The sequence below is a fragment of the Gadus chalcogrammus genome, chromosome 22 (genome assembly GCF_026213295.1).
Source record: "Gadus chalcogrammus isolate NIFS_2021 chromosome 22, NIFS_Gcha_1.0, whole genome shotgun sequence".
Taxonomy (NCBI): Eukaryota; Metazoa; Chordata; class Actinopteri; order Gadiformes; family Gadidae; genus Gadus; species Gadus chalcogrammus.
This window is the reverse complement of record NC_079433.1, coordinates 18,603,153-18,619,658: the sequence shown is the minus strand read 5'-3', so window position 1 is coordinate 18,619,658 and position 16,506 is coordinate 18,603,153. Positions and strand designations below refer to the sequence as shown.

The 16,506-nt window shown below is 48.7% G+C and overlaps 1 protein-coding gene across 4 annotated transcripts; it reads right to left on the bottom strand.

The window, feature by feature from the left end:
* Positions 1–3,337: 3,337 nt before the first annotated feature.
* On the bottom strand, positions 3,338–16,449 carry pdcd6ip (programmed cell death 6 interacting protein). Of its 4 annotated transcripts, none has more exons than XM_056582844.1 (18): positions 16,129–16,449; positions 11,847–11,901; positions 11,688–11,757; positions 11,352–11,479; positions 10,781–10,934; positions 10,251–10,351; positions 9,148–9,279; positions 8,053–8,275; positions 7,646–7,769; positions 7,063–7,240; positions 6,760–6,871; positions 6,276–6,445; positions 5,758–6,006; positions 5,304–5,438; positions 4,914–5,008; positions 4,069–4,219; positions 3,694–3,914; positions 3,338–3,530 (listed from the first exon to the last, which is right to left on the bottom strand). In XM_056582844.1, exons 1-18 carry the CDS (start codon positions 16,332–16,334, stop codon positions 3,353–3,355), a joined length of 2,682 nt encoding a protein of 893 aa, XP_056438819.1. In that variant the 5' UTR covers positions 16,335–16,449; the 3' UTR covers positions 3,338–3,352. The 4 variants fall into 4 exon arrangements, with proteins under 4 accessions (XP_056438819.1, XP_056438820.1, XP_056438822.1 ...); XM_056582845.1 differs by having other exon boundaries at positions 3,694–3,917; positions 4,081–4,219; XM_056582847.1 differs by having other exon boundaries at positions 4,081–4,219; positions 16,129–16,448.
* Positions 16,450–16,506: the final 57 nt, after the last annotated feature.

Below are 16,506 nucleotides of genomic sequence, written 5' to 3'. Positions count from 1 at the left end.
CACACACACACACACACACACACACACACACACACACACACACACACACACACACACACACACACACACACACACACACAAACAGGCACACCTGATCCTGTTTCAGAATGAAAATATCTCTATGTACAAGTCCCAGAATAGTAACTTTGACTCTGCAGTGACGGCTGAGTCGCAATAGCACAGAGCTTAATCATCACAGGCAGTTATAGTACCTTTCTATTTCAGCGACCATCGAAACCATTCAGATTGGAGCTTGGGGACTGATCATTTTGTCAGACAATATTTCTCTGTTCTTCTGTGTGGTACATGTGGCGACAGCAAGGAGCAAATAGAGAGAGCATAAAAAAACATTCAAAACAGCAGGAGGGACAATATGGCAGCGTGGAGTTTGAGGGCTATTAGTGTGCATGTAATTAATACCCGTCACACATGTGCTGTGTAGAGCGGCTTTATTGCATTTGCGACCAATTAAAATATGACACCCCACTGGTGGGGCACGGCTTGTTAAAATGAAGAGCCCGCGATGTATGAACACCTTTGACAAACACATTCTGCCGTCCCTTTGGGGTTGACAGCAACGGTATGCTACAGGATGAGCAGGAGAAACAGAGAGAGAGAGAGAGAGAGAAAGAGAGAGAGAGCAGAGTGAGAGAGGGGGAGAGAATGGTCGTGGAGTGGTATCACATCACATTCACTGGGGAAATGAATCATGAGATGAAGTGGAAATGTTCATTTTTGTAAGAAAGAACACACACACTGGTTTTTATCAAGGACACTATGAGGCGGAGGGCCGTCAGCAGCGGAGGCCGGCAGAGATCCAGCAATCGGGGGCCAAAACTCCAGGGACAGACGGAACGGAACACAGAGAGATGAACTGAGATGAACACAGATAGAGCTGTGATTAGTATTTGAAAAAAAAAAAGGGCACTCGGCTAGGTAAGGATCATATCCATGCAGGGATCATTGTAAATGGTCTTTTTTTGATGAGGAGTGGAGATGAGACAGATAAGGGGATGGTTTGAGGAGAAACAAAGAGAGGAGAGAGGAACACGGGAGGAGAGGAAGAGGGCGGTGGAGTGATGGATGGAAGCTGAGGAGGAGCCGCTCTCTGCCAGCGTCTCCATGCATCCTAGCAGACATCACACTGGGCTGCCATCTGCCGCTGCAGAACTGCCCCCACACACACACACACACACACTCATGCTCCCTTTCTCTCGCTCACATGCACATGACTCTCATGAAATCAACGCCCTTTCACACACGCATACAGTACAAACATTCACACTTTTTTTTTTTTACACATTCTCAAACACGTGCAAACACACACACACACACACACACACACACACACACACACACACACACCATCGCACCAAGTAGACTTTCACAAGCACATTCATTTAATAATTAACACTTTGATATACGCCTTCGCTCACATACACAAAGATACCTACTCTTATAAAATCAACACTCTTCCACACAGGCAGACAAACTCTCTCACATGCGCACAAATATATACTATTTCCCTCTCTCATGCATGTGTGCATAAACTTGCACTCTTTTTTGACTAGACACGCACACAATCTGTCGTACTCAAACACCACCACATAGAAAGATGAGAAATGCTGAATCATTAGCATAACCTAAAATGTAATAAATATTTGGATATGAGATCTGGCTAGGCTTGGGAAATCACCTTGGGGGGAAATATGATTGGATGAGATCAGGACCACTGCGAAGGATCGTTTGCATGCGGTCTAAATGGGTTTGCACCCAGGGCTCAGCAGGTCAATGCAACCTCGATTGGTCTGACGGAAACAATTCCTTCCCCGATTGGCCCATGCGACCACAACTGTGGCCCCGTGCAAAATTACTTGATGTTATTCTGCTCTACGTCGGGGCATCATTGGTGCCCCCTTGTGTCCTAATATAGTAACAGCAGCGCGCACACACACACACACACACACACACACACACACACACACACACACACACACACACACACACACACACACACACACACACACACACACACACACACACACACACACACACACACACACACACACACACACACACACACACACACACACACACACGTTTGAATTGACAAGACTAGAGATATGCAGCAGATTAGTTTAATCATATTAGAACTTAGAGGAAAAATTACACATAAGCATGAGTGTAGTACACAGAATATTTGCTAACCATGTAGTCGTATATTTATATATATTTATATATATTTATATCATAGGACAATTTCTCCCACTTGTTCTACAGCCATATACAGCCTCTGATTGTAGAACATCAAATTATACCAACGTTCCCTGGGTGATTGAGAGAGAGACACAGATATGGACAGAGAGAGAGAGAACACTCATCAACATTAGAAAACCTGCAGGCCGCTTTATTTTTTTTCCTCTCCTATGGTTTATACATTGCCCATGTATCATTATTATAAAAATAGGCCTATAGTTGACAGAGAAGCGCTCCCGGGCTGGTAAACATAACAGGGGAGTGATGATGTGGAACCGCCCATCTCTAACCCTGGACTTCACCAGAAGCCTGCCACCACCTGTCCCGGAAGCTGAAGAGCACTATCCCACAATCCTTTGCAGCGTGTTCTATAAGCCACACAGTAGTCCAGAGCCCAGAAGAGAAGAGAGCGGGGAATCCTGGAGCCGTCGTTTCTCCTTTCATAATCTATCTTCCTGTACACCCACGTTCGTGGGTGTACAGGAAGATAGATTATGAAAGGAGAAACGACGGCTCCAGGATTCCTTCAGCAGGACCAGGGCCTTGTACTTTCACTCAAGGATCAAACCAGAAAAACACCCTAACAATTGATTAAGACAAAAATAATTAACAAAACTATTAACCAAAGAAATAATAATAAAACCGTGAAAAAACGAAGACAAAAACAAACAACAGGGTACAAGGCGAGGAGGGAGAGGGAGAAGTTAGTGCGTGGGGCGAGCGAGAGAAGACAGGGGGGGTTTAGGGGCTGAGCGATGGGGTGGGGGAAGTGGAGCAAAAAAATACACAAAGGGAATTAAAAGGCTGTTAAAGCGACAGGTGGAGTGCAGAGCAGCTCGGAGCCTCCTTCAGACGGTTCAATGTATCAGCTTCAACTGAACCCGGAGGGAGAAGGGGGGAGAGCTGGGAGACGAGAGGGGAAGGTTATACAGGGGGGGGGGGTTGGTGTTATTGCTGGGGTTATTTAGTCTCCAGGAAGAGCAGAGTAGAAACCGGGGCGTAGAGGAACTTTGGGTGGGGCAGAGCAGGTCTGAGTGTGATGTAGAGGGGGAGGCGTAGGAGTGGGGCGAGGCCAGTGGGGGGAGGGGGGGGGTAGTTATTGCTGTGGGTAGTAGGGCTGTTGCTGGGGGGGCTGCTGGGGGTATCCTGGGTAGGGCTGTCCGGCGGGCGGGGCCCCGGGGTAGCCCGGCTGTCCTGGCTGGGCCTGGTAGGGCATGTAGGGCATGTTGTAGCCCATGGGGTAGGGGTTGTAGTTCATGGGCATCTGGTAGTACCTGCACACACACACACACACACACACACACACACAAACAGACCGGGTCAGCACCGCCGCTCCAGGGCTGCGGAACACCTCTGCATTAGCATAACATTAGCATAGCATTAGCATTAGCATGAGGCGAGAGTCGACTCAGCAGGCGCCCCGCTGCACCGACTCACCCCGGGTAGCCCTGGTAGGAGGGGTAGGGCGGGCCCTGGGCCTGGCCGGGCGGGGCCATGGGCGGAGGGTTGCCCCCTGGCGGCGCGGCGGCAGCGGGGGGCACGGGGCCGGTGTTGAAGGTGGGCCCCTGTGGGGTGAAGCTGGGAGGAGGGGGTCTGGCCGGGGGCTGCAGGACCTTGGCCTGGGTCGGCTGGGGCTGCTGGGGCGTCTGCTGCTGGGCCTGCTGAGGCGGGGGGGACGGGGGGAGACGGGGAGGTGAGTCTCTGTGTGTGTGTGTGTGTGTGTGTGTGTGTGTGTGTGTGTGTGTGTGTGTGTGTGTGTGTGTGTGTGCAAACGTTTGCCCTATAAGAGACGACCCTCACGGCAGCCCCCACCTGGCCACTCACAAAGACGGTCCTGGGCGCGGGGGTGGGGTTGGCGGCCCCGGGGCCCGGGGCGGCGGCGCTGGCGGCCAGGTTGCTCTGGTAGGCGGGGGCGTTGAAGGAGGGCGCGCTGGGCTCTCGCGCGATGCTCTGCTGCAGCTCCCTGGACACGAGCAGAACCCCACCGGGACACCACCGTCAGCATGGGGGGGCACAGACACGGGCCACAGGGCCCAGCTAACCAGGCCTCTCCCAGAGGTCCCCCCAGTGGACTGCTGCTGCGATACGCCAACGCCATGTTGGAGAGGCCAGGACTGGCCTGTAAACTAATACTAGAGTTTCCTCTGGATAAAAAGCGGTGTAAGATTAACGTTACTTGTGGGATTTTAATGATTTTTATATTCATATTAAAAATTTGAATATCATATTTTCATATATTTTATTGATATGTATTGTTCATCTACCCACCATGGATCAGATCCCATATCAACAAATGGATTATTTGTTTAAAGGCCAGCGTTTGCCTCTCCAATATGGCGGCTACATTGGTGTATACGTTCCACAGGCCAACGCGGCCTCTTTTGATACATGGCTGAGCAGTGGGACGTCTTCCCAGGGGCGTGTCAGGGGACACAGGGGGCCCTCATCAGACTAATTATTCTACTTTAAAGTGTACTACTGGGCCCTCGTGGTAGATTGAAGGAGTGAGGACCCATGTCTTAGAAAGACACCTCTGTAAAAATAGTTCATTACAGCACCAATGTATTTCAGCCGTCAAATATTAACACATCCTCTGCATTAAACTACGGTCAAGTCAACCAAACACGGCGTCCATTTTGTTCAGAGCCAGGTCGTACTTGAGCAGCTCGTCGCGCTCCGTCTTGCGGGCGAAGACGATGTCACTGCACTTGTTCTGGAACTTGAGCAGGATCTCCGTCAGGCTGTTGTAGAACTAAACAGGAGAGGGGGATAAGAAGACACAGTGAACCATCCACCCGTCTACCTACCGACTGCGCAAGCCAAACTGTTTTTTGTCAGGGCTTTGGTTTGCATCTCAGGTCAGCTAACTTGTTTTTCAAGGTCAATGGATGAGAGGATTTGTTCATTGCTTGATTATAACTGTTGTATTATTGATGTGTGCCGTTGTAAGGCCTTCGTTTGCCCTGGGGGACGAATAAAGTACCTAGCTACCCACTCTAGGAGTGATACTAGGCAGAGGGAGCTGGGAGGTCGGGAGGTCCCGGTACCTTGGTGCCTTCGCTCAGGTTGTTGGTGATCTCAACGTAGCTGTCGTGGGCGGAGGCCAGCTTCTTCAGCACCTCCTCCCGGCTGTTGGCCTCTGAGTTGGACTGCTTCAGGCCGCTGAACTCCTGGTGGGCTGTCTGGAGGGGACGCACAGAGGAGGTGAACGGTGAACGGATAAGGTTTGTCTTGGCAACACTATGTGGCAGGAAAGGTGGACTGAAGTCAAATAACTTAATCCAACCGTTCTCTTCAAAGTGGCGTCTGTCTGTGTGTCTGCGTGTGTGTGTGTGTGTCTCTGCGTGCGTGTGTGTCTGCGTGTGTGTGTGTGTCTGCGTGTGTGTGTGTGCGTGTCTGTCTGCGTTGAAGATCCCGTCATTCTCCCATCCCCTCCGTGGATCTGACTGATCGCTTCGTACCACACACAGTACCAGAGCGTGCGTTCCTCTGGGCTCTTACCTGCACTTTCCCCAGCAGCTCCTCCTGCGTGCGCAGGGTGGCCTGGACCTTCTGGTTGTACTGGCCGTATTGCTGGTCCAGCTGGGACAGGGACAGCGCCTCCTCGTTGATGGATCTGTCCTGCTCCATGGCCGCCAGGAAGTTGGCGGTCATGTCGAAGGTGGCCGCCTTGATCTCCCCCTCCAGGCCCTCCCTCTCCCTCTTCACCTCGTCCAGCTGGGTCAGCAGGGAGCGCAGCACGTTCACCACCTGCACGGGACACGCCCACGTTACCTCACCGCTATGGGTCCAGGGGGACGACAGAGAGGCGGCCAGGGGGGGCCCACAGGGCAGCACAGTGCAGGACAGACACCTTAATGGACGGGCACACAGACGGGTGGAAGAAAAGGTGGACTGAAACACCAAATGGACAGACAGACAGGTCGAATGACAGGTCGACGGACAGTGGGACGGACAGAGAGCTGGAAGGATAGACACGTGGACTGAGAGACAGGTCGCTGACAGACGGGTGGACGGACCTCGCTGCCCTGCAGGGTCTTGGCGGGGTTGGCCGAGGGGATGGCGGCGTTGAGCTCGCCCTCCGACTTGCAGAGCAGTGTGATCATTTCACAGTTGGTGTTGAAGCGCTCCCGCACCACTCCGTCCGCGTGCGTGGCCACGTCCAGCTTGCTGCGGAAGTTAGCGCCCTCTGGAGGGGAGAGGGGGGGGGGACGGAGGGGAGGGAGATTAACCCACCTTCAACCACTTCCACACCAAGTATCAACTGAAACTCCAGGATTTCCTATTATTACATTATACTTGAATCATCATATTGTATACAGACTCAGTAGGCAGAAAAGATTCAGCATGTAGTTTCATCATTTTCTATTTTAATTGAATCCCCTACCCCCCTCTGTGTGTGTGTGTGTGTGTGTGTGTGTGTGTGTGTGTGTGTGTGTGTGTGTGTGTGTGTGTGTGTGTGTGTGTGTGTGTGTGTGTGTGTGTGTGTGTGTGTGTGTGTACCTGTACGGAGGGGCTTGTAAAGGTCTCCAGAAGGAGTTCTGTTCCAGCGTTGGTTGAACTTTGACCTCAACTCGTTGTCTGTTGTCTCCTCATCATCCAGCATCTTGAGAGACTGTTGGACACACACACACACACACACACACACACACACACACACACACACACACACACACACACACACACACACACACACACACACACACACACACACACACACACACAGTTGAGTGTTTGGCTGGACTACCATTGACTACAGTGGGCAGCTCCACAGCCGTAGCACTGCAGTGGTTTCTCGGTAGTTACCTCATCCAGGATCTCTCTGTTGCGGGTCATGAGGTCGGGCAGGTCCCGGATCAGCTGCTCGATGCTCTGCAGACCCCCCTTGCTCACCACAGCCCTGGACTTCTCTGCGATGGATTGTGGGATAGTGTCCCCTGACAGGTCCTCCAGGGCGGCAGGCAGGTTGAGGGAGGCCAACACGCTGAAAGAACCAGGTCCAGAAGGATTCCATTTACCAGTTGGTCATTCCTCCAAAGTCACTTTAGGGGACTTTAGGAACATTCCGGAGCAGAGAGAGCCATCTTGCTCTTAGTAGACTGCAGGCATAGATTAAAGGACCCTAGAAGGGCCTGACTGACCAAAAAAGGGATTCTCCCTGCTGTATTTCGACCTTCTATTCTACGTTTCTACATGATCATTGTGTTGGTTCAACAGGTTTTCCTAAAGCAACCGGCAGTGATTGTTTTCTGGGGTGCAGGTCAGTGGATCTGTATGTTGTCCTTTGACAACCTTCTTATCTTTTGAATTGCGCCGACACACACACACACACACACACACACACGCACACACACACGCACACACACACACACAGAGCCAGGCAGCGTACCCATTGCAGAGGTTGGTGGCTTCCCGCATGGTGCCCACTAGCCTGTTGACGGTCTCAGCCTTCCTCTGGTTGTACACGCCCATGGCCTGCTGCACGGCCATCGGGACCATCTTCTCAAACAGGTCTGGGGACAACCACAGAAACTTACAGAGTTATGGACGGCCACTGATAAAACAGGGCCCAATACAAACACAAACAGCATTCACAGTGGATCTACTTTTGCAAAAGCTTTCTTCTATGTACCTCTGATTGGGCAAAGTAAATAACAGTATAGAATAAACACGTTACGTAATTTGAATTTGTATTTTCCTGGACCACATTTGCGTTCCAGGTAAATATCGTCGGAAAAGGTGTTATTGTTACACACCTACTTGTGTGCGTGTGTGTGCGAGCGTGCGTGTACCCACCGGTGAACTTCTGGCTGAGGGGGGGTGAGATGGCGGTGGCCTTGGCCAGCGCGGCCTTGCCGATGTTGGCAAGATCCTTGACCTCGGGCACGCGGTCGTGGTAGATGAAGTCGTTGTCCTTCTTGGCGTTGGCCAGTGCCCGGTTGATCTTGTCGCTCAGGTCCTTGACGCTGACGTACTCGTCGTAGCGCGACGCCACCGTCTTCACCAGCTCCGCGGCGTGCTGGGGGAGGGGAGACCATTACTGGGTAGCTATGATGACCAGTCCATCAGAAGAGACCGTTACTGGGTAGCTACGACCAGTCCAATCAGAACAGGCCTTCGCGCTCAGTGACTTGGGGGCGGAACATCACCATAGACATATAAACAAAGACGCCACGTTGGCCTTTGGATCGTACATAAACGTAGCTGCCATGTTGGTCAGGCTGAGACCGGCCTGTAAACAGATACGGGTAGACCGGTGAGCTGCGGTTTGTCTTGATAAAGAGCGCTATAATGGTGCCATTTCCTCAAGATCATCGCTCTATTTCAACGGTTTATGATCTACGTGGAGTAAAAAAGTGTTCTTATATTAAGTGTGTATGATACGATTGAATATGATGTAAAATGAACACAGCGTCCCAGTCTTTACAGGCCAGCCTTGGCCTGGTGATGTTGACGTATCGCAGCATGAGGTAGAAGCAGTCAATGTGGCATGTATACAGTATACTGTATGACTATGGGTGCTATCGTAAGACAAACACAGGCGTCGCTCGTAACAATAATTATGGGGCTGGTCCCTTCGTGTGCCAGAGCACAGGTTAGTAGACTCATCTTCAACAGTTTAGTCCAGTACCAGTAACCAGGTCCATGAAAGAATAAATGCCATGAGCGACCCATGTGTTTCTCCTTCGGTGATGCCTCTGTGAAAGGGCTCCGTTGTAGATCTGTGTTATCAGGGAGAACGTGTGCCAAGAACAACAGGGACGTGGTCATCTGAACGTGAGGCTGCTTGCCTTTGTAATCCCTTCACCAGCTCTCAGAGACTACCCAGTGAAAGCCATCGTCTGGTGCTCTATCTCCGGCGATAGCACAAAGAGACGGGCGGTCCCCTACCTGCAGACGAGCGATCTCCTCCCCAAAGTGCTTGTTCTGCTTGGCCAGGATGCTCTGGTGCAGCTCTGCGTTGGCCTGCATGATGCAGTGCTTGGCTGCCAGCACCGGCAACACTTCCTGAAAGTAAAAATACTGACCAGGGAGAGGCAACCACAAAGCGCACATACACACACACACACACACACGCACACAAAAATATACACACACGCACATACATCCGTACACGACCAAACGCACACAAACACACGTGTGGAAGTTCGTACACAACACACGCATCACAGACACAAACACACACACGCGTATGCACACACAAACACAAGCAAGGCAAACCAAAAATACAACACAGAAGAGCAGGGACACACACACAGCGGCGAGTTAAATCACGGAGGACATGACGAAAGCCAATCCCAGAGGAGGCACCAGCCATCAGTCGAGGGCGCACATGCAATACAATGCATACACAAACGCACACATGACCAAACGGCGATAGCAGCATGGGGGGGTGAAGAAGAAGAGGAGGAAGACCACAAGAGAAAGAGAGAGGGAAATTGAGAAAGAGAGACAGAGAGAAGGAGAGAGAGAACAGGTCATGACGGGTTAAACCTTTGTGGTGACCATCCGCCCTAAACGCCATTCAGCAGCCCGGACGGCCCCGCCGTGTGTGAGGGCCGGTGTGTGAACGCGGTGGGTTTGTGTGCGACTAGTTATTAGGAATTCTCAAAAACCCCATCGGCAGGTAACCAATTAGAGTGCAGAGAACGATCCAATCCCAGTTCAATAGTATAAAAAAAGACCAACAACCAACCAGAATGCAGAGAAGGGCAGAAACAGACCAATGAAGACGGAGAGGTGCAGTGATTTCAACATCCCAGTGTCACCCTTGAATGTGTGTTCATACAAAATACACTCACGCACACACATACAGACTGTTCCCCAAAACACAACAGAACTCCACCCTCACTGTGTAAATGAAGGAGGAAGAGGACAGACTCGTGGGAAGTTGACTTTTTCTAAAAAGCGCCTAGGTATTGCAAAGCCAGGCATTTGTCTACACAAGGTGCACGCACTGATGCATGTGATGAGCGTGAGTCTCCTCAACATACCTTCGGAAGGTTCTCCTTGTACTGGCATTGTTTGAAGGCGTCGCCGTAGAAATCAGCCGCCTGATTGGCCAGTTTTGCAATGATGGCATCTTTCATTTTATCTGTTGGTTGATAAAACCAAATGTGAATTGGCGTGAGCTTAGTTTCCTCAACATCACAAGGTCTCACACGTGCTGCGGATTGATAACTGATTATTAGTTTGGTGAAGCTGACAGCAAATAACCGTGGCAACGAACGGTATTCCACTGCGATCACTGTGGAATACCGAGGCTTCCCATTTAATTTAAACTTCGACTAAGTAGTGTGCTCTAAATAAACCGTGTGATTGACCCATCTGTATCTCTGTCCCAGTCGATAGGATGATGGCTAACTGCTCAATAACAAGATCATGGCGGATAAACCTTTCCATCACTGGTTTTGCATGAATTACATCAGTTTGTTTTAGAGTGCAGGTCGATCCGTACGGGGTGCCTGTTGTGCTTCATGCAAGTGTTGTCACGTTCACGGCTGTTTGTGAGTTGTCAAAGTACCAGAGGTGGCTTTGAGGAAGAAGACCTCTTGGGCCTGGGCCAGCATGATGTGGTGCAAGGCCCCAACGGTCTCCGGGGAGATGTCCATGGTGGGCTCCCTGTTGAGCGCCGACAGCACTGTGTCCTTGATGTGGAGGAGCGCCCCGCTGGCCAGCTGGGGACACAGTCAGAGTCGCATGGTCAAACAACTAGAATCCCCACAGGAAGGCGTCCCCAGCGGGCCTTTCACACACGGTGACCTCAGGACGGACTCCGGAGAAATCGGTCCGGAGGTGATCAGTGAGGCGCCCGTTCACACATGCAAAACGCCACAGGAGGTAAGCCGCGTCAGATGGGTTCACACATCCTTGAGATACTCTGTATACCTTAGGCGTGGGGGTGGCACCTGGGAAGAGCGTGTAGGAGGCAGGACGTCACAGTGCTTTGTTTACAGCACATGGAAGATGTCGGGTGAGGCTACCAACACCGTGTTGCTGACTCATGAACAATATGTCATTGTAGGCATCCTCTATGGGCACACAAATATTCTTTGCGTCTCCCTGGTTACTTGTGTGTAATCAAGGCCGTTTACCTGGTAGTATTTAGCAGCAGCCCTCAGGCCTTCGTCACTGTCTAGGTTCTGTTCGGATGCGATCTGACTGGCGAGCGCAGCAGCATTGAACAACACACAGGTTTTCTCGTAGCCCAGACTGGCGAGGGCTGAAAAACAAACAGATTTACATGATTAACAACAGCAGAACTTACCACAAGCATGGAACCATGGCTAAATTGCAATCCGGCATCTTGACAGTCCTGTTTATGAGGGCCGGTTAAAATTTAAATGAGGTACGTTAATTACTGGGCTTCCCACATATGCCAAACACACAAACACACGCACACGCGCGCACACACACACACAGATGCTTACCAAGCTTGACAGATCCTCCAAACAGAGAGCCTCTATCGAAGGCATCTTTCCATGTGAATGTTAAGCAGAGCTGTGGGGAAAGGGAGAGCCAACATTATTTGCATCCGTTTTTCCTGTTGGGCGTGTCTGAGCATGCGCAGACGTCCTCTGGTGCCGTACCTGGTTTTCAGAGAAGGGGAACTTGGGTTCTACAGCAGACAGCTGGTCGAAGTACCTGCAGACGACATTGTGATGGAATAATAAGTGTTTCAGAAGACGGGACTAAAGATCCTGCAGACCCAGGATCAACCATTATCACTTTGATATGTACATACATTAAGACATCCTCTAGTTCCCTGAGGTTCTCAGAGAGGAATAGTTATATACAAGCAAACCAGCGATAGCATGGAGGACATTTCACGATCGTAATGGGATATGTATGAGGGAATCCGGGAACAGAACATAGATAGTCTGTTGGAGCCTAAGAAGCGTGACTTTGATGCTGGGATGGTCCTTTACTCTCTGCTATGTACATATAATGTGATAATATCTATTCATGCATTTTTCGTTATACATCATCATCATCAACAACTTTTATTATAAGACTCAAGGTCCATTTAAAAGACATACAATACAAAAAAATAGACAACACACACATGAATAAGAATAAATATGCTCTAAAGAGACATATTTTTACATGATCAGAGCACAATTTCTTGCCAACATATTTGCTTGGGCATATAATGTACGACACCTTCTAAAAATGTCGTCATCGTCACGCATTTGATCTGTTATAATAATATTAATAAGAAGAATAAGAATAATAGATCAAATTTATATAGCGCTTTTCCCAGTGCTCAAAGACGCTTCACAATCGGTTCATAAGCTAAATCATAAGAAGAAAAAAAGAAAAAAAAAAGAACGGCTAAACAAAACAAACGTAGACAAAACAAAAGTTTAAAGGTTGAAAGCAAGGGTGAAAAGGAGTTTTTTAAGGGCAGTTTTAAAAGATGAAAGAGTGTTGGCATTGCGGATCTCGTTGGGGAGGGCATTCCCGAGGGCGGGGGCGGCTGCAGCAAAGGCTGAGGTATTTGGCTTTAGAACTAACACAAAGCTCTTCCCCAGAAAGATAAAATTGTGGAAAGAGAGGTCCTTATCTCCGTTCGCCCTACATATGATCACACTGCTCGTATTTGAATTGTATTGCACATCATGTCTGTGACACCATATTCTGTTCACACATTTAACAACTGCTGAAACCCAGCACTACTGGGAGAGAGAGTGGCCAAATCATCTGCATACATTAGATGGTTTATCACGTCTTGCCAATCATACAGCCCTTTCTACAGCCATTCAGTTGGTCAGATAAAATCGATCATATACGGGTTGAAGAGGGCTGGTGACAATAGCCCCCCTTGTCGAACTCCATTAGCAACACTGAAAGGACCAGAGACACCGCTGCCCCATCTGACTTGCATACTCTGGTTGGTTAGCATACCAGTATGCAAGTATTCCTATAATGCTAGCAGGTACACCCCTTTGATTTAATTTTGTAAATAGCTTCTGGTGATTGAATATCAAAGGCCTTCGACTCTTAGAGGCATCCATTACACCAATTAAAACATTTCTACTATTTCTTTTAAACTAAATAGTAAATACACAACTCAGTGCCATGCTTTGGTTTGAAACTAAACTGATTGTCTCTGGTATTAATATAATTACCCAATCAAACTAAAAGAATACTCTCCAGAACTTTTGAAATCACACTTGTCAGTGCGATTGGCCTATAACTGTCCATGCTATATAAAGGAGATGTGTATATGGCTATAAGTCATAGTTACATAGGTTTTTGTAAGAAAAATCTGAATAATGTACTATAATAGAAACGTCAGGTTAGGTTACTTATTTATCAGGTTATTCCATTTATACTTCTTATTTATCTTGTCCTATGTCAGGTACAATTCTTGATGTTGTAAGCTTACAATAATAGTAATAGAAAGGATGAATACGTATAGACTCGCTAAACATGTAGGAGGAAAACATTTAGGCTGACCCTAAGTTCCCGATGACAGTGTCATCCCTATCTTATGTAGCACCATCCTAACGGACTGCAGCAAGAGAAACTAAGCAGTAAGAAGTAGGGTTAGTAAAGAAAACCTCAGTGAAACTAATCTAGTAGTGTCAGCTATGTTGCTAAACTGTAGCACTGGGGCTGAGACAACCCTTCCTGCGGGAGAATCACATGTGACCTAACGGTGACTCAGAGAAGAGTTATGACCAATCAGTCCGTCAGCCTCTGGTGTTCACAGTCAATCTCTTTCCCTGCCAGTAAATGTAACCTTTCTATTCTTAGAAAAGGACAACACCCAGAAGAGGCGATCCCCGACATGACCACTCTGCTCCAATGAGGAGTTCAGAGTACAATCGTGAAACAAGAGGCGGTTGTTGCGTGAAGGGGTTTCCATAGATACACACACATGCGTAACAGGGGGACACTGAGATGGGTTGTGCCCTTCGGAGAAAAAAGAAACCGCTTCCCAAACAATGGTTGCCAGGGCGACACCACCACTGTCCTTTTGTTTAGGTTTTAAAACGTGTAGGCCGAGTGCATGGAAAGTCCTAGAGAGAGCCAAAGAAGCTACAATGGCAACATTCAGGGGAAGAGTTACACTCACTCATACCAAGCCAATACTCCAACCACAGCTGGATTTAGCTGAACAGTTTACTTTAGGCTGTGGCCTAATCCTTTTGATACAGACAAGGAAAGGGAGGGTGGGAATGAAAAATAGAATGGACGTTGCATGTTTTTCTCACAATACGTTAATATGTTCACCGTGGGATGGGAGAAACGTTTTCTCGATTCCCTCACATGTCTTGTACATGTGAAGTGTTGACAATAAAGCTGACTTTGACTTTGATACCTAGACATTACAAAAATCAAGCAAATGATGGAACATGCAATCTGATTCAGTGTTTTGTCGGCGAAAAAGCCTGCCATTACATCATTTGCATTAGCATTTAGCAGACGCATTTATCCAAAGTGATGTTCATAGAAACAAGTGCTTAGCACTAACAATTGCTAGGTTAACCCATTCCCAGTATAACAAAGATAGCTAGAATAAGACACTACACAATGCCAAGTACTATTTTTAAGTGCCAGGAAAACAAACATTAAGTATGTACATTAAGTGGCAGGATGTACAACATACAATAAGTCTGAAGGGGGGTGTTTTTAGGAGAGTGGGAGGAGGAGGGGCGGTGGGGGGTGAGGGAGGAGGCTGTGCAGAGTCCTGGTGAACTCTGAACAACTGAGTCATCACTGTATTGCAGCACATAAAACAAAGGGAAATAGATTTGATGGGCATCCCGCTACCTTCTCATAATCATACCACAGAATTCTCCATGGACGTTAAATCATATCGCCGATATCACTTTGCTCTAATGAAAAACTCCCATTACTCCACGCCCCGCCTCCAGTCTCCTGCATGTCAGGCTGGCACCTCACCTTACGTCAGCAGTCTTATACAGCAGGTGACATTGAGTGGGACGATTTAAGGGCAAAGTCTAATCTTGGCACTGCCTGGACAACTGCACTTGTGAAGTGAATGCTAGAGTAGAGATGGACATGCCCCGCAATACTGCATAGTGGGCCAGGAGCTTCATCCAGACAATAATCCAAGATGCAGCCATGCAGACAAAAAGGAGCAAAGTCTATTGAACTGGTTGACAGTCCATCCAACTATAAGGTTTGTAATGGATCATTTAGAAAAGGATATGGCTTGTACGCCCTCTTCACCTTTTCTACAGAACACACCTCTCTGTCACTGAATGACAGGAACCGAGTACAGACAGGGCCTGTACAACAGCCACGGCTATCAGACGGCGTTTAAATGAACTGGGAGTTCCTCTTTCCAACGTGGTTAATAATCAGTGAAGATTAAAACGCTTTGTTGACTCTATATTATTAAATAAGGTACAACTTCATGAGCACTAAAACCTCAACCAAAATAAATAAAAGTTCAGAATAACGAAAACTTTGGCAAAACTATTGATTATGTAACACTCCCAGTTGTCAATAAACAATGTGTTGACTTATTACTGGGTGACATCGCACTTTTTCATAAACAATATTTTTGATGGACAGCTTTGTGGATGAACAGGAGGGACTCTACTTCAGCCTTAATGTAATCGTCAATACAATGACGTAATGCTTAAATGGAAACAGGACCTGATGTAAATTAATATAAAGGTACGCGTGTTCTGGGTTTAACAAGGAGCTGTGTGAACGCTGCGGAGCGCTTCTTCCGCAGAGGAGGGCTAGCGTTAGCTCGACGGTAGCATCATACCACCGTCAACACCAGGGCTGGGCGCGGCAGACACCGCGCCACAGGTAAGGGGTGGCCGGGTTCAACCAGCAGGGAGCTAGCCAACTATACGGTAGCAGTGATGGAGCGGTTCAAACCTCAGCAGGATCTCCAGGGAGCTGTCGTGTTTGTCGAGCGGCCTCCCGAGTGCGTTCTTGCGGAGCTTGTTCAACTCCTCCAAAGCCCGAATGTACTCCGTTTGTTCCTCGCCAGCTGGGTAATTCATCGTGACGAATTTCGACAGCGGTTTGACCAGGTCAACTTCAGAAGACTTCTTCAACGGCACCGAGATAAACGTCGCCATTTCGGCCCCGTGAAACGTAAGTGTAAAAAAAAGAAGACGGCTCACAATTCAATCGGGACGAAAACAAAGTGCTGTTTCGCGAAAACAGCTAGCCGCACACTTCCTGGGTTCTGCTGTGAAACGTCAGACGTCGTCAAGCGCGCTGGAGGAGCGCACTGCGCAGAATCACCAG